Source organism: Rhincodon typus, chromosome 1 (genome assembly GCF_021869965.1).
Source record: "Rhincodon typus isolate 14 chromosome 1, sRhiTyp1.1, whole genome shotgun sequence".
NCBI lineage: Eukaryota > Metazoa > Chordata > Chondrichthyes > Orectolobiformes > Rhincodontidae > Rhincodon > Rhincodon typus.
The window spans coordinates 83,173,941-83,197,206 of NC_063332.1; the positions used below are offsets into that span (position 1 = coordinate 83,173,941).

At 39.3% G+C, this 23,266-nt stretch overlaps 1 protein-coding gene across 2 annotated transcripts in view; it reads right to left on the reverse strand.

The window, feature by feature from the left end:
- Positions 1 to 631: 631 nt before the first annotated feature.
- Positions 632 to 23,266, reverse strand: part of tmem33 (transmembrane protein 33) — a 31,762-nt gene continuing 9,127 nt past the window's right edge. For both annotated transcript variants that reach the window (XM_020520864.2, XM_048605079.1), the window contains exons 3-8: positions 20,524 to 20,618; positions 16,455 to 16,642; positions 14,497 to 14,564; positions 10,385 to 10,518; positions 10,144 to 10,227; positions 632 to 1,950 (exon numbers count right to left, since the gene is read on the reverse strand). In XM_020520864.2, the coding sequence (XP_020376453.1) occupies positions 1,821 to 1,950; positions 10,144 to 10,227; positions 10,385 to 10,518; positions 14,497 to 14,564; positions 16,455 to 16,642; positions 20,524 to 20,618 (699 nt within the window). In that variant the 3' untranslated portion in view covers positions 632 to 1,820. The remainder of the gene's footprint in view (positions 1,951 to 10,143; positions 10,228 to 10,384; positions 10,519 to 14,496; positions 14,565 to 16,454; positions 16,643 to 20,523; positions 20,619 to 23,266) is intronic.

Genomic DNA, 23,266 nt, shown 5'->3' on the forward strand with positions numbered 1-23,266 from the left:
GCGAATTTCATAGGTGATGCGCACCATAAGGGCTGAAATGCCAATTAATGTGGTGAGTCTAGTAAGATACCTTGCAAAATCTCACTCGCCTCATGGCTAAAATCAATTCACTAAATTCAGCACAACTTGCACTTCATCAAAAAAGCCTAAGATTCAGCCCTAAGTCTTGTAAATAACTTGAATTTTATTGATGAGAAGCCTATAATTGTATGAAACTGAAGGTAGCCAAACAACTCAATACAAAAAGAGATTTAAACAACAGCAGGCCTGAAACAAAAACAAAGTTGCTGGAAAAGCTCAGCAGGTCTGGCAGCATCTGTGGAGGAGAAAACAGAGTTAACGTTGCGGGTCCGGTGACCCTTCCTCAGGCCTGAAAGCTGTTTTATGCTCAAAACTTGCAAAGTCGCCAAACAATCAATAATGTTTTAAAAATCATAGTATTATATTGGATATATTCTAATTTGAGATTTAATATCCAATAACTGGTGATGTTGCATCAAATTTAGTAGGTATCATCTCAGTAGGGAACATTTTGATAATTAAACTCCTAATATAAGACAAGAAAATTGACATGACTAAAAAGGAAATTGCAAAAAAAGTGGTATTTGTATTGTAGATAAGAATACAGCACTTCAGTGTCAAGCTTTATTAGGTATAGTAACTTCCAGTCAATAAAATGTCCTACAATACAATTCCAGAGCATGGACAACAAATCTAAAAAAAAACCACAGTACAGTATCAGTCAATTTGCATTCATAGGGGTGAAAATTGGTTCCATAAATATTTGGTTTTTAAGGTATGAAACTTTAAACATAATATTTTACAAAGAGTTTATTTTTAACTTTACGAGCTAAATTAGCTCAAACTTCATTATTGTGAACATTCTGTAGCAATACATTTTCTCAGAGGAAAGATGAAAATGTTTACAACCATAAAGGAATTATTTCAGTGCAATTACTAGGTCAAAATTACATGCATTAAAGACAATATTCATTCATTCCAATGTTGAAAACCTGTGAAAAATCAATGTCAGACCATTTTAGAAAGAAAATGCTAAATGCTTTGCCTAACAGTTCAGAATACATTCTGAGAGCCTGGAAGTGTACAATACCTGGTTTATATTACATATTTTATTCCACAAAGATCCCAGCACAAATTATAGTTCATACTCTAGTCATACTTATTTCAGATTATCATAATCAGACTCCAAATTCATGTCACCCCAAACTCATTCTGATAAGAATAACTAATGGGTATTCTGCTTGACTGACAAACAGACATCCATGTTCAGTGCATCCATTGTTAATTTACCAGTGCTTGATTTTACATATAGCATTTCAGGATGTGGAGGGCCTCTCACCCGTAACTCAGACACTGTCAAATAGATAGCTTCTATGCTAACCAGGTACCAGTACCTGAGGACATGCTAGTACAAAATAAAGGTAGAATACAGATAACAAAATAGAAGACCATTCAACAGGTGCACAAAAAGACCTGTTATACCACCTTTCCTCTTCCATTATGTTGACTAAAAGTAAATATTGATTTGACCTTCATTACCTAATCAAGTCTTTTTTTTATATAAAAGCCAATACTAACATTTTAACTGTTCAATATCTCAGCTGAAAATTTTAGTTAAGAAATTTAACTGAAAACTTTTAGAACTGAATTTCAGTCTACAAGATAAAATTTCATATGAAAGGGGTCTTACAAAAATACAGAGACTTCTGGAATTTATTTGGGATTGACAGCAACTAACATGGAGACTGCTTGCTCAGCATACTCGTTCATTCACAGAGGATTTGTTGTTCCAGTTCACTTCAATTTGCAGTGGGAGCCAATCGGCTTATAAAAGAAATACAGTTAAGACACATGTTTCGCAAAAATCCAGGGCAAGCGGGTTTCATGATTAAATGCTGTAATAGCATTTTCAGCTCCGAAAAGAGAGTCCTGCATAGCAAACACAATTAAGAAAGTTAGTAATATGTTATTCAGGATTATTTTTAAACTCTTAAGTTTATAATAAGCAACAAAATTCACCTGCAAGCAAAGGGCTAGAAAAGAAATGATCAATAATAGGCTCCTCCAATTTTAACAGACATTGCTCTGCTAGAATATTTGACACTTACAGGAAACAAAAAAAGTACATTACAATGATAGACTGAAGAGATATACTTCACCATTTGATAATAAAAACAAATGGCAGCCAGATATTCACATACAAAGGCTGAATTTATTTAGGAAAGGATACAACGGGTATAGGGAAAATAAGACAGAATCTTCCTCAATCATATTCAAAAATATAAACCAAGTTGGCCATTTCAAAGTAACTAATGTCAATACAAGATTTTCAAGATACTAACTTTCTAAAATACATCAAATAAAATTAAAATAATTCAACCTTCAATTATGAAACAGATACATTACTCAGAAACTTCAGACGTAAGACAAATAATCATTACTCATTGAAATGATACAAATTTATGGAAAAAAAGGAGGCCATTCTGCACTTTATGTCCACACTGGCGAAATGAGAGTATCCTACTCATTTTCCAGTTCTTGGTTCACAGCCTTTCAGACACACCATTTCAAACACATATCTGTACGTTTTAATACATAAAAGGGTTTTTGCCTATACCACTCTTGTACTCGAGTTCCAATGAGAACCTCTGGGAGAAAAATTTATTAATGGGATCAGGGCGTCGCTGGCTAGGCAGCATATATTTCCCATCCCTAATTTCCCAGAGGGCAGTTAAGAGTCAACCACATTGCTGTGGGTCTGGAGTCACATGCAGGCCAGACCAGGTATGGATGGCAGTTTCCGTCCTTAAAGGATATTAGTGAACCAGATGGATTTTTCCTGACAATTGGCAATAGACTTTTATTGGTCATCATTAGACTCTTAATTCCAGATATTTATTGAATTCAATTTCCACCACCTGCCGTGGCAGGATTTGAACCCAGGTCCTCAGAACATTATCTGGGTCTCTGAATTAACAGTCCAGTGATAATATCACGAGGCCATGGCCTCTCCGACGCATGCTCTCAAACCTGCTCTCACCATTCTGCCATTAATTTAAATCTGCATCCCTAGATCTTCACCTTTCTTAATGGAATATTATTCTTCCTATCAAACCATCCATGATCCTCAAATTTTACAGACCACAAGTAAAACACCCCTTAACCTCCTCAACATGAGCTGAGCATATCCTCTTTACCTAAAATTCTCCCACCCTGGCAAAAAACCCCTCTACTTGTGCAAGTGTAATCTTTTCCTTCCTGTTAATGCAATCATCAGAACTCTGCACAGTGTTCTAGCTGTTGATTGTTAAATTGTTACTTTGGCATAACCTGCTCTTATACTCTGCCTCAGCTAATAAACTGGAAAATAGGTAATGTAGCACCTTGTTTAAGGGAGGGAGGGAAGGAAATAGAAGACAGGAAGCGAAGAACCATTTAAGCTGGAAGAACAACACTTCATTTTATGTTCGGGGATCCTGCAGCTATCTGGACTCAATATAGAGTTCAATAACTTTCAGGCTTGAACTCTCCCATGTACTTGCCCCTCCACCCACACACCTTGTTATCATACAGTCTGCTATTACACACAACCCATTGTTACCCACTAACAATTCCCATTAATAGCTATTCATACCCTAGCCAGATCATTATCCACTCATTTGTCTACCCAACTGTTCTTCTCTCTCTTTGGGCTCTATCTCCATCTACCCCTCAGCTCCCTACACCCTCCTCCCACTCAATCTTCTGCATAAAAACCAACATTTTTCTAGCTACCATCAGTTCTGAAGAAGGATCACCAAACCCAAAACATTAACTCTGATTTCTCTCCAAAGATGCTGCCAGACCTGCTAAACATTTTCTGCAATTACTGTTTTGTGACAGAAAACTACAGGCTGGCTAAGCTGACTTCTGTTGTTGTTAAGAGTTTAGAATCCATTATGAAAGATGAGACTGCAGAATACTTGAATGTGAATGGCAAAATAGGACTGATTCAGCACAGCTTCGAAGGGAGGTCATGCCTGACAAATCTGTTAGAATTCTTTGACGAGGTGATGAGCAAGTTAAACAAAGGATGGCAGCTGCTGACTAGTGGAATTACACAGGGGTCAGTGTTGGAACCACAACTATTCACATTATACAATAACTACCTGAACGATGGAACTGAGAGCATTGTTGATATGTTTGCAGGTGACACAAAGATAGTTGGACAGACAGAGTGTTGAGGAAGCTGGAGGCTGCAGAAGCAATAGTCAGACTAGAAGAGTGGGCAAAAAAAAAAGTAAATGAATACAATGTAGAAAAGTGTAAGGTTAAGCACTTTAGTAGGAAGAACGCGTTTCTAAATGGGAAAAGGCTTCAGAAATCTGAAGAACAAGGAACTTGGGAGTCCTGGTTCAGGATTCTCTCAAGGTTAACATGCAGGTTCAGTTTGCAATTAGGAAGGCAAATGTAATGTTAGCATTCATTTTAAGAGGGCTACAATACAAAGACAGAGATGTACTGCTGAGGCTATACAAGGCTCTAGTCACACTGCATATGAATATAGTGAGCAGCTATGGGCCCAGTATCTGAGAAAGATGTGCTGGCATTGGACTGGGTGCAGAGGTGGTTTACAAGAATGATCCCAGAGATGAAGGACGTGCCACGAGGAGCAGTTGAGGACCCTCGGTCTGTGTTTGATGGAGTTCAGAAGGATGAAGGAGGATCTCATTGAAACTTACAGAATACTGACAGGCCTGGACAGGGTGAAAGTGGAGATGATGTTTCTGCTAGTTGGAGGGACTGGACCTCAGGTCACACCCTCAGAGTGAAGGGACGATCCTTTAGAACTGAGAGGAGGACGAATTCCTTCAGTGAGAGGGCAGTTAATCTGTGGAACTCATTGCTGCAGAAGCCAAATTTCTTTTTCCATTTGTGGGATGAGGGCATCACTGGCTGGCCAGCATTTCTTGCCCATTCCTAGTTGCCCTTGAAAGGGTACTGGTGAGCTGCCTTCTTGAACCGCTGCAGTCCTCCCGCTGTGGGTTATTAGGGAGGGAATTCCAGGATTTTGACCTAGCGATAGTGAAGGAACAGCAATATATTTCCAAGTCAGGATGGTGGGTGACTTGGAGGTGGTGGTGTTCCCATATATCTGCTGCCCATCCTTCCAGATGGAAGTGGTCGTTGGTTTGGATGGTGCTGTCTCAGGATCTTTGGTGAATTTCTGCAGTGCATCTTGTAGACAGTACACACTGCTGTTACTGAAAGTCGGTGGTGGAGGAAGTGAATGCTTGTGGATGTGGTGCCAATCAAGCGGGCTGCTTTGTCCTGGATGGTGTCAAGCTTCTTGAGTGTTGATGGGGCTGCACTCATCCAGGCAAGTGGGGCATATTCCATCACACTCCTGATTTGTGCCTTGTAGATGGTGGACAGGCTTTGAGAAGTCAGGAGGTGAGTTACTCGCCACAATATTCCCAGCTTCTGACCTGCTCTTGTAGCCACTCTGTTAATGTGGTGAATCCAGTTGAGTTTCTGGTCAATGGTAACCCCATTGAATGTCAAGGGGCGGTGGTTAGATTGTGTCTTATTAGTGATGGTCACAGCCTGGCATTTGTGTGGGGTGAATGTCACTTGCCGATTGTCAGCCCAAGCCTGGATATTGTCCAGATCTTGTTGCATGTGAACATGGACTGCTTCAGTATCTGAGGAGTCACGAATGGTGCCGAACATTGTGCAATCATCGGCAAACATCCCCACTTCTGACCTTATGATGGAGGGAAGGTCATTGATGAAGCAGCTGAAGATGGTTGGGCCTAGGACACTACCCTGAGGAACTCCTACAGAGATGTCCTGGAGCTGAGATGATTGACCTCCCACAACCACGACCATCTTCCTACGCGTCAGGTATGACTCCAACCACCGGAGCGTTTGCCCCCTGATACCAATTGATTCCAGTTTTGCTAGGACTCCTTGATGCCACACTCTGTCGAATGCAGCCTTGATATCATGGGCTGTCACTCTTCACCTCACCTCTGGAATTCAGCTCTTTTGTCCATGTTTGAACCAAGGCTGTAATGAGATCAGGAGCTGAGTGGCCCTTGTGGAACCCAAACTGGGCGTCACTGAGCAGGTGCTGCTTGAAAGCACTGTTGATGACACCTTCCATCACTGTACTGATGATTGAGAGTAGACTGTTGGGGCAGTAATTGACCGGGTTAGATTTGTGTAGATGACATACTTGGCAATTTTCCACATTGTCAGGTAGATACCAGTGTTGTAACTGTACTGGAACAGCTTGGCTAGGGGAGCGGCAAATTCTGGAGCACAAATCATTGAGTGTATTTAAAACAGAGATAGAACGCTTCTTGATCAGTAAGGGGATCAAGGGTTATAGAGAGCATTCGCATGTATTTGAAAAGGCAAAGACTGGTTAGGGATAGTCAACATTGCTTTGTGCGTGGGAAATCGTGTCTAACGTGACTGTGATTTTTGAAGAAGTGACAAAGAAGATTGATGAAGGCAGCGTGGTGGACCTTGTCAACATGAACTTTAGTAAGGCATTGGAGAAGGCTCTGCATGGTACACTGGTTAGTAAGGTTAGATCACATGGAGTCCAGGGAGAACCAACCATTTGGATACAAAATTGTCTTGAAAGCAGGAGATAGAGGGCGGTGGTGGAGGGTTGCTTTTTGAATTGTACGTCTGTGACCAGAAGTGTGCCGCAAGGATCAGTGCTGGGTCCGTTCCTTTTTGCCATTTATATAAATGATTTGGATGCGAGTGTAGGAGGTATGGTTACTACGTTTGCAGATGACACCAAAATTGGTGGTATAGCGGGTAGGAAGAAGGTTACCTCAGTACAATAGGACCTTGATCAGATTGGCAAATGATCAGAGAGTGGCATATGGAGTTTCATTTAGATAAATGTGAGGTGCTGCATTTTGGAAAGGCAAATCTGGGCAGGACTTGTACACTTGCGGTAAAGTCCTGGGGAGTGTTCACGAACAAAGAGACCTTGGTATGCAAGTTCATAGTTCCTTAAAAGTGGAGTCACAGGTAGACAGGGTAGAGAAGAAGTCAATTGGTATGCTTGCCTTTATTGGTCAGTGCATTGAGTTGGGAGTTCCTGTTGCAGCTGTACACAACATTGGTTAGGCCATTTTTGGAACACTGCATTCAATTCTGATCTTCCCGCCAGAGGAAACACATGAAACTTGAAAGGATTCATAAAAGATTTACAAAGATGTTGCCACGGTTGGAGGGTCTGAGCTACAGGGAGAGGCTGAATAGACTGGGGCTATTTTCTCTGAAGCTTCAGAGGGTGAGAAGAGATCTTATAGAAGCTTACAAAATCATGACGGGCATGCATAGGGTGAACAGTCAAGTTTTTTACCCCAGGCAAATCCAAAACTAGAGGGCATAAGTTTAAGGTGAGAGAGGGCGAAGATTTGAAGGGACCTACGGGGCAACTTATTCACGCTGACAGTGGTGCGTGTATGGAATGAGCTGCCAGAGGTGGTGATGGAGGCTGGTTATAACATTTAAAGTATATGAATAGGAAGGGTTTACAGAAATGTGGGCCAAATGCTGGCAAATGGGACCAGATTAATTTAGAATATTTAGTCGGCACAGACAAGTTGGACCAAAGGGTCTGTTTCCGTGCTATACAACTCTACGACTCCAAGACTCCAAGGCAAGAGAATAGGGTTGAGAAATATATCAGCCATGATCGAATGGTGGAGTAGACCCAATGGGCCAAATGGCCTAATTCTACTCCTATATCTTAAGGTTTATGGGATCTTTATTACTTGCTTTCCAGATCTTAATGTGCAGGAGACAATTTCAAAAGTTTGTGGACGAGACAAAACTCGATGACATTATAAACTAAGAGAAGTCTGCTGTGGACCTTTGAAAAAGACGCTGACAAGTTGATAGCATGGGAGAATAAGTGAGAGATAAAGTTCAATGACAAGAAATGAGGTGATATATTGTCTTACATTTTGGTACAAAAGAGACAAATGGCTCTATTCTAAACAGCGTGTAGGAGTAGACATACCTAGGTGTATACGTGCATTAGGGTCATTAAAAGGTAGCAGGGCAGTTCAAGAATGCTGTCAATAAAGCATGCAGCATACTAGGCTTCTATTAATACAGGGATAGAGTACAAGAGCATGGAGGTTATGCTGAACTTACAAAGGACAGTTAATTAGACCTTAGCTGGATGCTAGTATACAGTTCTGGATCTCACTTTAGGAAGGATCTGAAAGCATTAGACAGTGCAAAAAAATGTTTACAGGAATGGTTCCAGTTCAAGAAAAGCTTCAGTTACGAGTACTGGTAGGAGAGATTGGGGCTGTTTTCCTTGTAGAGAAGGCTAAGGGGAGCTCAGATAGATTTTCTTCTGAAATCATGAGAGATCTGAACAGGGCAGATAGGAAGGAGCTGTTCCTACTCTAAAGGAATTGAGGACTAGAGGGAACAATTTTAAATGGTTTTGCAAAAGTAAGACGAGAAAAAACTTTTCTATAAAATGAGTAGTTAGGATCTGGAGTGCCCTTCAGTGCACTGGAGGCATTTTCAGTTGAAACATTTAAGAGGGAATTAGATAATTAAAGAGAGGAAATGCAAAGGTTTCAGTGAGAAGGTAGGAAATAGCACTAAATAAAAATGCTCAGAACTGGTGCAGACCTGAACAGCTCAATACCTTTTCTGCACCATGACAATTTAATAATTGAAATGTACTATGAAAAGCAAGGACCAAGTACTGTGGCCTACGGAAAAATATTAACAGCAAAATCAATATTTCTAAAAATTCATATTTTTCTAACAGAATTGCAGTTTGGAGCATAAGATATAAGAGCAGAATTAGGCCATTTGGCCCATCGGATCTGCTCCACCATTTGATCATGGCTGATATGTTTCTCAATTCCATTCTCCTGCCTTCTCTCTGTAACCCTTGATTCCCTTACTAATCAGGAACCTATCTTAAATATATTCAATGACTTGGCCTCCGCAGTCCTCTACGGCAATGAATTCCACAGATTCAACACCCTCTGGCTGAAGAAATCACTCATCTCAGTTCTAAAAGATCGCCTCTTCACTCGGAGGCTGTGAATTGGGGACCTAGTGGAAACATCTTCTCCACATCCACTCTATCCAGGTCTCTCAGTATTCTGCAAGTTTCAGTCAGATCCCCCCTCATCCTTCTAAACTCCATCAAGTACAGACCCAGAGTCCTCAACTACTCTTCATATGACAAACTCTTCATCCCTGGGATCATTCTTGTAAACCTCCTTTGAACCCCCCCTCCTAGGCCAGCATATCCTACCTTAGACAGACAGCTCAAAAGTGTCACAATATTCGAAATGTGGTCTGACCACAGCCTTAGCAGTACATCTCTGCTTTTGTATTCTAGCCATCTTGAAATGAATGCTGACACTGCATTTGCTTCCCTAACTGCCAGCTGAAGCTGCATGTTAACCTTAAGAGAATTCTGAAGTAGGACTCCCAAATAGAAGCATAGACTATTCTTCCTGCTAAAGTACATAACCTCATGCTTTCCCACATTGCATTCATCCACCACCTGTTTGCCTTTTTCTCATAATCCTGGAGTCCCTTACCGATTAGAAATCTGTACATCTCAGCAGCCTTGAATATACTTAATAACCCAGCCTCTACAGGCTGTGTGCAGTAAAGAATTCCACGGATTCCACTACCAAAAGAAACAAGAAATTCCTCACCTGTGTCCTAACTGGGCAATCCCTTGTTTCTGAGATTATGCCTATTGTCTAGACTCTCCCACAAGGGAAAACAACCTTTTTGCACTTACCTTGACAAGCCCCCGAGAATCTTTTATATTTCAAGAAGGTCACCTCTCATTCTTTTAAAGGCCCAACCTGCTCAACTCCTTCCAGTAAGGATATCCCTCCAGGATCATCCTACTAAACCTTCTCAGGACGGCCACAAAAGTATTCTTTTGTTAGAGAAGAGGCACAAAACTGTTTGCAGTATTCTAGGTCTAACTAATGCCTTGTATTGCGTGAGCAAAACTATTTTTATAATCCATTCCATGAAATAAGGACATCATTCCATTTGCTTTTCCTATTACTGAAAAATCTGTAACATACAAAATATACTTACCGGCAGTAGGGATTTCTGAGAGAGGAATATCGCAGTACAAGAAATCGGTAGTAAATGAAAGGCTGCAGCAAGCTTCCAGTCCCACTTTTGAAATAGAAGGATATGAAATGATTACTTGGTACTTGTTTCAGTATTGTTAAGCATATATGCAAATAACTAGATTGATCAAATAGGAAATGTATTGTTAAATTACATTTGTGGAGCTCAAAGTATTTAAGTAGACCTACTAAGGATACATTACCTTAAAAGCATGAAGACTGTGGCTGGCATCAGAAAAATTTCATTGCAGGCAATGAACTTCAAAATGTTCTGCTGATTGGCTGATATTTTGTCCAAGATTGACCTCAGAAAGGCCAAACTTGTTGGACCCAGAATCTGAAAGGAAAGAAACAGAATAATGAAAGAATACTAACTGCCTGTTCAACTACTGGTGACTACAAATAGATATGTGCAAACAGATTCACGTAACATGAAATAACTACATCTATAGGATGTGTAAACAGAGCAAAGTCTGATATAAGCAGCCTTCATAAATTTGGGACAAGAACTAAACACGATGGAAGCTGGAGATCTGGAAGTAAACAGAAAATGGGAATACTCGGTAGGCCTGACAAGATTTGAGGAAATATGAACAGTCTCAATGTTTCAGATGATGAAAGAACTCAGTCTCTTAAAAAGTAACCACAATTCTCTAAGTCTGGGGTCAGATGTAGGCCAAACCCCAGGATGGTAATCTTCCTTCCCACACCAAAGAAGCCTCAAAAAATATAGATGCCTTTCAATTTAAACTTCTAAAAAAGAATCTTAAATATATCTGTTAATCTTCTGTTGCTTCCCTTTGTTTCAGTTAAAAATATATTCCACTCAGAAGGAAATCTAGCCCTAGAAATCCAGGGAACCAAACCTCTCACTCTAACATCAGACCTTCCAAATCACAAAACGGCAAGTTTTGGACAATTTCAAAAGAATATGATTGCAATAACTTTTTCTAGGTTCTGCCATATCAAGCAGAAGCAGCAGCAGCTGCAGCAGGCTGAGGACTATGTTGCACAGAGAGATCTGCAGCAGGCAGAGATCCATGTTCCACAAGGAGAGCAGCGGCAGGCCCAGTTTTTACAAAGGCTCTGCCCTCACCAGCCATTCCTAGGAAAGGGAGTAGTTTTCAACAGAAGCAGATCGGGCAGCATGGTGGTTCAGTGGTTAGCATCTGTCTCTCAGAGCTAGGGACCCAGGTTTAATTCTAGCCTTGGGTGACTGCACATTCATCCCGTGTCTGCGTGGGTTTCCTCTCACAGTCCAAACATGTGCGGGTTAGGTGGGTGGGCCATGCTAAATTGCCCATAGTGTCCAGGGATGTGCAGGTTACGTGGATTAGCCATGGGAAATGCAGAGTTATTAGGGTAGAGGGGTGGGTCTGGGTGGGATGCTCTTCAGAGGGTTGGTGTGGACTCGATGAACCAAATGGCCTGCTTCCACACTGTAGGGATTCTATGAAAAGGGCTGGAAACAGAAATTGCATGCAATGGAAATTTAACCAGGGCAAGGCAATTGAAGGGGTGTCAAGATAGGGGAACAACGATGTTGAGAACTCCAAGATATATCACAACTAACAAGTGATATTTACCAAATATGTAGGGACATGGGACTAACAGCAACAAACAGAACAGAATGAACCAGCATAAATCAACAAAAAATATAGAAAGTGAAATGCACCAGTAGTCAACCCAATATGTTCTGGCTGATGATAACAGCACTGCATGAAGTGATTTCGAGAATATTTCCCCTCATTACGCCTCACAGTGTATTCTCCTTGGCCAATAGTTCAGTAAATCTGGCGGATATGGAACAAAGCTTCAAGCAAATCCTAACCATTACTACATGTGCCAGTCTTATTCTGCACATTAGCTGCAATCACTTTGCAGAAAATGGTACAGCACTGCAACTGACGTAAGTGATAAATAGTTTGTGAAATTAGATCCCTATTATCATGGGAGGGTAGGAACATCAAAAACATCACCTTAGTCAGTTATGCCACCTTAAAATCACAAACATGATTCACATCAAAAGCAAGGTAAAGAAATTGGGGTGCTTCAGAAGACAACAACAACATTACAGTAAGTCATGCAAATATCTAAGAGGTGCAAGTGCTGCAGATCAAGGTTTTTTTGGCAACAAAATATGCTGTTAACATAAATCATGTGCCAAGTGCAAACACAGGTATAATAGTTGTGAAAAACATCTCCCAAGCAGCCTCATCTATACAGCATCCCTCTTCCTCCAAACAGCACAGTTTGATTGTAATCTATTAATCTACTGATGCCAGTATTGGCATTGGAAGAAAAATAAATGCATTAATTAGCATCGAAAATGTTAAGAAGAAAGCAAATAACAGCTGAAAACAAAGTGTCTTACCATAATCCTAATAATAAATATAGTCACATTCAAACATTTGCTTACAAAAAAATGGGTTCCAAGGGATAATGAGGTGCTGCGGTGCATTAGTATTTCAAATAAGAAGACACCAAGATCTACGTTCACAATTTCTTAGACTCTTTCTTTTTCCTTGTCTGCTCAGTGTCACACAATAGCCAGTCGACATAAACCATGTTGGATGTTGCAACACAGCTTTGTGAAAGGAAAACTGTGCGAAGTAACATTCACAATAGACAGAAATGGACCAGCTAGATGTTGTGTACTTGGATTTCCAAAAGGCGTTTGATAAGATGCCAAAAGATTGTGGCACAAAATAAAAGGACATGGCTTGGGGTAAGATATTATCACAGATAAAGGTTTTGTTAGCTAACAGGAAGCAGAGAATTGGCATAAATTCATCTTTTTTGAGGGTGGGAAGCTGTAACTGGTCGACTGCCACACGAATCACTGTTGGATCATCAACTATTTACAACCTGTATCAATGATTTGACTGAGGAAAGTGAATGGTAGCTAAATTTGCCAATGACACCAAAACAGGTAGAAAAGTAAATTGTTAATTGGAGCTAGAGTCAGGAAGGTGATAGACAGATAAAGTAAATGTGGACAAAATGAGGCAGATGGAGCATTACATTAGTCAATGTGAGCTCACTTTGGTAGAAGCTTTGTTACAGTTGTACAGGGTGCTGGTGACACCACATGGCCCTACTAGAGAAGGGGCAAAACTTGGACTTCCTTTTGGGAAATAAGGCAGGGCAAGTGACGGAAGTGTTGATGGCAGAGCACTTTGGGACCAGTGATCATAATCCCATTAGTTTTAAGATAGCTATGGAAAAGAATAGTTATGGTCCACAAGTTAAAGTTCTAAATTTGGATTCGGCCAATTTTGATAGTCTTAGGCAGGAACTTTGAAAACCGAAAGAACTGCAGATGCTGTAAATCAGGAACAAAAAGTTGCTAGAAAAGCTCAGCAGGTCCGGCAGCATCTGTGAAGAAAAAATCAGAGTTAACATTTCAGGTCCACTGACCCTTCCTCAGAACTAGTTCTAGGGCCAAGTAAATACCTTGAATATAGAGGGTGTTGGAATAAACTCCATCTTTAGTCATGTATTATCCCCAATCCCATTAATCCTAGCTATTTTGCCAGAGTGTCTAAAACAATTACAATTGGCACTCCTACCCTATTTGCATGAGGTACATCTGCCTGGCCGTGCGTGTCTGCACTGTCAATGGTGCACAATGTGAAACGATGCAACTCTTCACCAGTTTTACAAATATTGAAGGCTAATTGTCAGTTATATAGAATTATGCTTTTGGGAGCTAACAGCATTGCTAGTTAAAAGCAGTATATTCTGCATGCAGACCAAGCCTCAAAAGCAAATTAAAACTGAAATTTGTTTAGTTAAATACAATGTCTATTCGAGAACTAATACTGCACAACACAAGTTTCACAATGTGATTTTCTAATTGTGAATCTCAATCTTTAATCTGTGGAAGTAGTTTTACACAAATTTACCCCTTCATCAGAAAAACTGGAATGGCATTTCAATAATGTATCTTGCCCATACTGCGTATGGGTGTTTTGCTTCTCTTTTACAGGTTGGTAACTAAGATTTTCACATCAACAGTAATTAAAAAAAGGCTATTGTTTTGACTGCTACACCTTGCAATGGGGGGTCTCTCCTGAACAAAAGTAAGCCTGCCAGATTTTTAGATTGGTGTCAAGGCAGGCATGTAATGATGCCACAGAATACATCTGCATTTATTTTCATCTGATGAAGAAAACTACAAAAATTACATTTAAATTCAGATTTGAAGCTTGTAAATTTGAAAAGCAGAGTATGGTACACAGCAATAAAATGACAAACTTTAGACCATCACAATTTGCAAGCCAAAATATCTTTCAAAAACACCTATACTCACATCCAAAATTTTCTTTGTGTAGGCTGTAGCATGCAGCAGAGAAAATAAGAAAACTGGAAAAATACTCACTGAAGTAGATAGTTAAGAAAGATACTATTCACTATAGCATCAAAACCACAAAGTAAAATGAACTTAAGTTAGAAATTATCATGAAACTTGAAGTATTCTGTATTCTAAACCTTCACTATGGAGGAGGCAAATTTGCCACTTTATAGAACCTTTTGATGCCCTTAGGGAATCCGAAAGCACTTTAGAACTGGAGAATTACTTCTCTAAGACACTGTTGTTACACTGAGGAGTAAAACAATCACTTTCCACATAAGGTCCTGTGTAAAGCAGATAAAGTGAATCAATGAAGAAAGATGCTAGAAGCTACTATTTAAGAAACCATAACAGGGCGCATGGATAAGTTCAAGGCAATTAGACAGAGTCAACATGATTTTGAGTAATGGAAATCATGTTTGGCCAAGCAACAGGAGTTCGTTGAGGAGGTTTCACGTGAATAATGGGGAAAAGTGGACATACTGTACTTAGATTTCCAGAAGGCATTTGACAGTTGTCAGATCAAAAGGTCATTGGGGAAAATAAAATCTTATGGTCAAGAAGTAGCTCTGACTGGCTAACAGTAAACAGAAAGTAGACATTGATGGGTCATTTTCAGGTTGGCAAGATGTAGTGGTATGCCTCAAGGATCAGTTCTGGCTCGTCAAATGATTACAACATGTAGAAATGACTTGGATGAAGGGACAGAATGTATCATCAAAAAATTCGGCAACCATACAACGTTTATGAAGAGAACTAGTTAGGTTAAAGGAGGGGAAAAAAGATTTGGCAAATGGAGTATAAAACTTTAGAAAGTATGGAGTAGTCAATTTTGGCAGGAAGAATAAAAAAGCATATTATCTAATGGTGAAAGATTGCACACTCCTAGAAGCAGAGGGATCTGGATAATCATGAAAGATTACCATGCAGGTAAGCTAGTAATTAGGAAAGTTAATAGAATTATAAACAAGGATAATCAAATACACAATTAGGGAAGTTATGCTTCAGGTGTGGAGGTCACAAGTGAGACTATAGACTACTGTGCACAGCTTTGGTCACCATATTTAATAAAGGATACAAATGTGTCAGAGGGGCTCTTGTGGTGCAGTGGTAAAGTCCCTATCTCTGAGCCAGAAGACTGGAGTTCAAGTTCTATCTGCTCCAGTGATATATAATAACATCTCTAAGCAGGTTGATTAGAAAATACCTAAATGTGTCAGAGGTGGTTTACCAGACTAATACCTGTTCATGATGGGTTGCATATGAAAAACGTTGCTTAGGCTAGGCTGGGATTTACAAAATTAAGAAGAGACTTGATTGAAACAAACAAGATCCTGAGGGATCTTTACACAGTAGACATGGAAGGGTCTTCTGAGAGAATCTGGAACAAGGGATCTGTCATTAAGACAAAGAGGAGGTAAATTCTGTTTCTCTTAGAAGTCAATATTTTTAAAAAAAATCTTTTTGAAAAGGTGGTGGAATCAGAGTCCTTGAATATTTTTAAGCCAGAATGGAGATGTAATCCTCGCTTCACAAGAATCTAAGGTTTATTGGGATAAGTCCATGTGGGGACTTGATGTTACAATCAGATCAGTCATTATCTTATGGAATGGCCAAATAGGCTCAAGGGACTGAATGGCCTGTTCCTCTACTCCTTGCTCGTATTTATATAGCATCATACAATATTTCCTATAGGTTAACATATAAAGTAACTTACTTTAGGATTACCTTCTAAACAAGCACAAATGCATAAATGTACACAAAAAACAAAGTACTCTCAAAAGAAGATTATTAAATTATTTAATTGATGGAAGTCTAATTAGAAACGGTCTTGGACTGTTTATGTATTTAGAAAAATATTTTTATCATGTATGACTGTTAATTTCACTATTAAGCAGTCAACGTTTAAAGGATACTGGTAACTGGATAGGAGTTGACAAAGATCAATGAGTAAAGGAGATAATGACAGCTATCTTCTAGCAGGGCTTGACTCAGAAAAGCACGACTCAACTGGAAGTGAGGTAAGCGTTGGTGTAATCGAAGTGCACTGGTAAGGGCATTTGCCAACAGGGCACGTTGGTAGAAGTTGGCAGCTTCATATAATCTGTGGAAACAAAGGATCACATTTAGGTAAGTAACATTTGCGTTATTTTTGAAAAGAAAGCACCGAAGATTTGTTAACTTCATATTACATTTCTTGAAGGCAGTAATTTATCATATGCATAATTCTACACAAAATAATAACAATAATTCTACATGCAAATAGAGGGATAGAAACTGCATGGGCAATAAGTAGCAGGTCTAAATAAGGAACAGGAATCAGCACAGGCATGATGGGCCAAAGGACCTGTTCCTGTGCTTTATCATATTGTATTATTGTGTTATAAAAGTGATCAGCTCTTAATATAGTTTTATAGATCGACAACCTTAATTCTTGTACCGTCTTACAGGAGCTGAGCTTGATGTAGAGGCCACATTAGCTGAGAACAATACCACTCTCATCATATTTTCATAAAAATAAGTCTCTTTCAGGAATAATTGAATAATACTCAAGTATGGTAACATCTACAGATTCTTTACTGCCCTTAACTCAGGGATGTTGATGCCAATTGGACGGCCTGTATCACCAAACCAACTAGGATTAGAAAACTCATTAAAAACCAATAATTGAACCATAAATGCTTTAGTCTTTGTGGCTCCAAATTCTATTATGCAAGACAATTCAGGATTTTGTTTCTTAAAACTTTGCTTTTAACTAAAAGGAAACATCCAATCCACAATTATGATGCTTCATATTTGAAGTTATATGCTTTGAACTAATAAAATTAACACCCAAAGCAGAAGATTGGAATGTGGGCCACAAAATGTCAATGGTCCGGTTTTCAGCATTCACAGGTAGACAAACTACAAATCTCCATTTGTGCACAAGAGACCCCTGAAAATTATGCCTGCCAACACTTTTAATCGAGGAACTGTTTGGGGTGGCATCTTATATTCTCCAGAATGTGATAGTGTCTTGGACGATTACAGAACCACAAGTAGAAGCTATATCCAAACATTATCATTGCTTCCATTATTGTTGTGTGTACCTTAACAGTGAATGTTGACATGTGATTCAACTGTAGAGTACTGATTCTTTTTCCATGTCTCACACTACTGGATTTTATGCATTATTTTATTCTAATAGTAGAACAAAACAAAGCTAATTGGTTATTTTGATAACTGAATCAACATTTTGTGTTTAAGATGTGAGATGCATCAATATTTTAATATTTATTTCAGTTGGGACTTAACCTAGTGGCATGTAGCTTCCAGTCTGTGTGCCTGAAGGGATTAACTAGTAAGAATGTTTCTGGAAGTAAATTTTTATAACAAACTATGATAGAATATTCGTGGAGGTTTATGGAAATTTGTTTTCATTGCCAAAGATTTTACTTGTGAACAAAATAACAGTTGTGCATTGGACCTTCAGTTTAAAAGGTCAGAGATTGACTTTTTTTTTTCCTTTGATGGAAGGTAGAAACACCCTTGAAAACAACTTTGAGTTTCAGTTTGGCTTTTGGCTGGAATATGTAAAATTATGAGGGCCATACATAGTGTGGACAGAAAGGCGCTTTTCCCTTTGGTGGAAGGATCAATGACTGGGGGGGGCATAGATTTAATGTAAAGGACAGGAGATTTAGAGGGTAAGTGAGGAAATGTTTTTTCCCCACCAAAAGTCTGGTGGAAATCTGGAACTCACTATTTGGGTGGCAGAGACAGAAACCCTCAACATTTTAGTAATATTTTGATGTGCACTTGCGATGGCAAGATAGCCAAGATTATGGGCAAGAACTGGAAAATGGGATTAGAATAGTTAGGGGCTTGTTTTTGCCTGGTGCAGACTTGATGGGTTGAAGAACCTTTTTCTGCGCTGTAGACCTCTATGAGTCTATGAAACATATTTGCAGTTGCTGAAACACACGTTTGGTGGGTTACCCACATAGTTGCTGAAACCACACTTTTGCTGGAGCCTGGGTAAAGCAACATTTAACTCTTCGTTACATGTTATCATCAGACCTTGGTCAAGGTTCTTCAATTTGAGACCATTCTAGACAGGATATGCCAAATGGGGAGCGCAACAAACTGGCTCCAGTCCCTGAATTAATCCCAAGAAGGTTTATTTAAAAAAGGATCCAATCCCTTATGGATAGCTTTCTCCCAGCTGCAAATTAATTTATTTTTTAACAACAAAGTAGCCAAGCTTTCTTGAATTAACGGAAAAAAAAAAGCCTGTTTAATAATTACTAAACACAAGAAAAAACATGAACACAAAACAAACACAGTTAAATCCAAAAGGATAAAAGTTTAAGGTCACTATATGGATCAGACTCTAAATTCTGCACACAGAGCAGAAAAGATGATGGTGTGCCTGTTATTGGATGACACCAGTAATGCAGCACTGGCAGTTGAACTGCAAAGTTCAAGATTCTGGTCTGTCATTGTAATACATGTAACGTAGTAAAATGTCCAAAGGTGCTTCAGAGGAGTTTTAACAATACTTGATATCACGTCACATAAGATGATATTTGTGTAGATCATCAAAACCCTGCTTTGGGAGGCACGTTTTAAATTAGAGGAGAGGTTTGGGGAAGGGATTTCAAAAGCTGAGAGTCCTCGGCATCTATTGATGGGACAATGAAAATTAGTGGTGCACCAAACGCTAGAATTGGAATGACATAGAGACCTCGGAAATCTAAAGGGATGAGGGAAAAGCCACAGAGGGATTTGTAAAGAAACATGAGTACTTCAAAAAAACCCAGGTGCTGCCAAACTAGAACATAAGTCAGAGATTTGCTTGAGCTCAGGTTTATGGTCTTACATGGCAGAAGGCTGGTCATGAGTGCACTGTAATGGTTGGTTCTGGAGGTAATGGCCCAAGAGAGGGTTTCAGGAGCAGATGAACACTTGTATAGAAGTGGTAATGGGCAATCTTGCTCATGGACCAGATATAAAAGATCATTTCAAACTCAAGCTAGACTGTAGTCTGATCAAATCTTTACCAATTGCCAGGGAGGATGAAATCACGTTGGGAAACAAAATGCGTGGCGGCACAGAAAACAATGGTTTCTGTCTTTCAAATATTTAATGCCATGAAATTTCCCAATATAGTTCATAGAATCCTCATCAACAAGTTGTTTACTCAGCCACAGAGATACATGGACAGGTGACCAAAAACTCCACTAAGAACCCAAAGATCAAGCACCCAAAAATGAAATAAGGAATGGCAACTTTCAAATTATTGTACAGGCACAAACCTGCATACCAAAGTCATTTGAGATAGTAAGAACTGCAGATGCTGGAGAATCTGAGATAACAAGGTGTACAGCTGGATGAACACAGCTGGCCTGCTGTGTTCATCCAGCTCTACACCTTGTTACCAAAGTCATTTGTTCGCTTCCAGAGCCTTAATCTGTCTTGAATTGTCTTGGGCAATTTTATAGAGGAGATGGATAGAGTACGGTCTTGGAACTTCAGTTCAAGGTCAAATAGATAGCCAGGAGTCCAAAAAGATAAAAGTTAAAAAAAAATACAGATCAGACTCTGAATTGTTCACGAAGAGCAGATAAGATGATGCTGCAGCTGTTCTTGGATGATACCTGCTATGTGGCATTGGCAGGTGAACAATGGACTGAGATCTTAGTTTTGAAAAGACCATCAAAAGCAATATTTCATCAGATAAGAAATAAAATAAACTGACATAATCACCGTCTAAATACACACAAGGCAATACCAGAAGTGGGAGATGAAATTATGTGCTTAGAGGCGAAAGTATGGCTTAATTTAATAAAATCACCTCAATCCCAAAATGTACTCATGCCTAATATAAAATGCATTTCGAATATATAAACTTCCAATATCTAAGTGTTTTTAATTTTCTTTAGGGACACCTTGTTTTTGCCTTCAGTGTTAATGGCGACCCAACATGTATTAAATCATACTTACCCCATGAAAGGAAATATAAAGAGGATGGAACAGTATACTGTGAAGAGTCGAGAAAGCCACATTGCGGCCTCTAGTTTGTTAGTCATCATGAATTGCTGAAACAGAACATAGATTCACAAATGTGAAGGTCCTTTTGACGGTCTATAATTCAATGTCAAAATTTTTGCGATAAATATTTACCCGAGTGAACAAGAAAAAACTTATTCATCCAAAATAGCATATTGGTGGTCAAGATTCACACACAAATCACTATCTTCTGAAAACAGCTCTGAATTAGTATCTAAGTAGCTCAACAATGACTAATCTCAGAATTAAGAAAATATCCACAGCTGTCAAATCAAACTTCGATTTGTGTCAAGTACCACGTGTGAATTAACTTTGGATCAAATCATATTCCTACTTAGGAATGTGAATAAAGTTATAACTTCAGACGAAACAGCTTCTACAAATGAGCAACATACAAAAACGCTGGAGAAACTCAGCAGGTCCAGCAGCAACTGTGGAGACAGAAACAGAGTTAACGTTTCGAGTGTCATATTACTCTTCAGTGGTTGTGTTTGTTTCAGATTTTCAGCATCTGCAGTATTTTGCCTTTATCTGTGTCTATAAATTAGCCATATTATTCATTATAATATTAAACACTGCAAATTCCAAACAGTAAAATAAATGAGCAAGGTTCAACGTCACCTGTAAAAGCAATAAATGGCTAATACTTCAGGCTTATATTTAATCAGGACTGATCCATACACTAACTTATATTTTTATTTATAAGGAGATCACGATCTACTCAGATACCAGCCTTTTCTGTAAGGCAACAACTCACATTTACATAACACCTTTAAGGAGATTACAAAAATTTAACACGTATCCTCTTGAATTCAGAAGCTGAAGGGCTAACTTGATCAAAACTTTTAAGATATTATATACATCACCATAGTCCTACCAGACCATAGGTTGCTCCCTCATTAGACAATGACTGATTGATGGTGGTTTAACCCAAGGTACACCTCAGGTAAAGGAAGATCTTGAGAAAGAGAGTCCATTATGGTAACCTCTGCCAGAGCACGAATTAAACCTGTGCCGTTGGCATCACTTTGCATAAAAAAAAACGTTGTCCAGCCAAATGAGCTAACTGGCCCCAATTATTTATCTTACCTGTACCTCTGCAGAAATAATTTTTTTTTGAAGAATCCAGGTGCACGAGACAAGCTCCAAAAATTGGAGCCAGGATTTCAGGAGTGAAGTTAAGAAATAATTCTATGCTTAAAGAGTAGTCTATTCGTTAAATTCTTCAGCGTTTGATAGATTTTTACTAGTCAAAGACATGAAAAGTACATGGAACGAAAGCAGATATATGGAGTTATGTCGCAGATCTGCCACAACTGAGCAGCTAAATAACCTATCCTTGTTCCCATTTTCCTAAGGCATTTTGATGTTGATGGATTTGCTATTTCTTGCATTTTGGAAACCAAAATACATGAATGGAATCTAGTTTTGCTCCATTCCTGACATAAGTAGTTATCTGAGTAACTCAATCAACCAACAGTACATTACAGCTACAAATTATATTTAAAAAAAAAAAAAAATCACCTTTGAAAGCACAGAACAATCCCTGGACAAATTAGTTCAGCCAAACAAACAGCCTCATTTTCAAAATGACTACTCTCTCAAGATCTATTGAAAATTAGAAATTTCTACGTGCTTCAGTTGAAACTAGTTTGAGGTTACAAATGCAAAGCATCATAGGGAGAGGGACTAACTGGACTGCTCTTCAGAAAACTGGCATGGACGCAATGGACCCAATAACCACCTTCTGCGCCATAACGACTCCAGTACTGGTTTGTCTAGTGCTACATTTTAGGATTGTCAACAGACTTTGATCATATTGTACTGGAATAGCACAATGTTAAATTGCACTCAAACAGCTAGAAGGACAAATAGCAGAAGGACAACTGATACACCGGAATACTATAACCTGCATGCACGCTCCGAACTACCCATCATCCTCAGTTGGAAATATATCACTATTCCTAGGTCAAAATCCAGGAATTCCGTCCCTAAGGGCATTGTGGGTCAACCTTCAACGCACGGACTGCAGTGTTTCAAGAAGGCAGCTCACCGCCACCTTCTCAAGGCCAACTCCATACAGTCAATAAATGCTGGCCAGCTAGTGATGCCCACGTTCCACGAGTGAATTAAAAAAATACTGCTGCCTTTGTCTTTACCAATGACTGGCTCATGGGTTCAGAGTGTGCCGTCTAAGGATCTTTGGTGAACTTCTGCAGTGCACCTCATAGGCAACATACACTGCTGCTATTGAATGTCGGTATGGAGGGAGTGAATGTTTGTTGATATAGTGCCAATTAAGCCGGCTGCTTTATTGTGGATTATGTTGAACTTCGAGTTTTGTTGGGGCTTCATTCACCCAGACAAGTGACGGTGTCCATCACATTCTCAATTTGTGCCTTGTAGATGGTGGACAAACTTTGCAAAGTCAGGTGGTGAGTTACTCACTGCAGTATACATAGCCTCTAACCTGCTCTTGTAGCTACTGTATTTATATAACTGGGTAAGTTCATTTTCTGGTCAATGGTAACGCAGAATGTTGATAGGAGGGGATTCAGGAATGGCAACACCATTGACTGTCAAGGAGTAGTGCTTAAATTGTCTGTTATTGGAAATGTGTGTGGCACAAATATTACTTGTGACTTGTCAACCCAAGCCTGGATACGGTCCAGGTCTT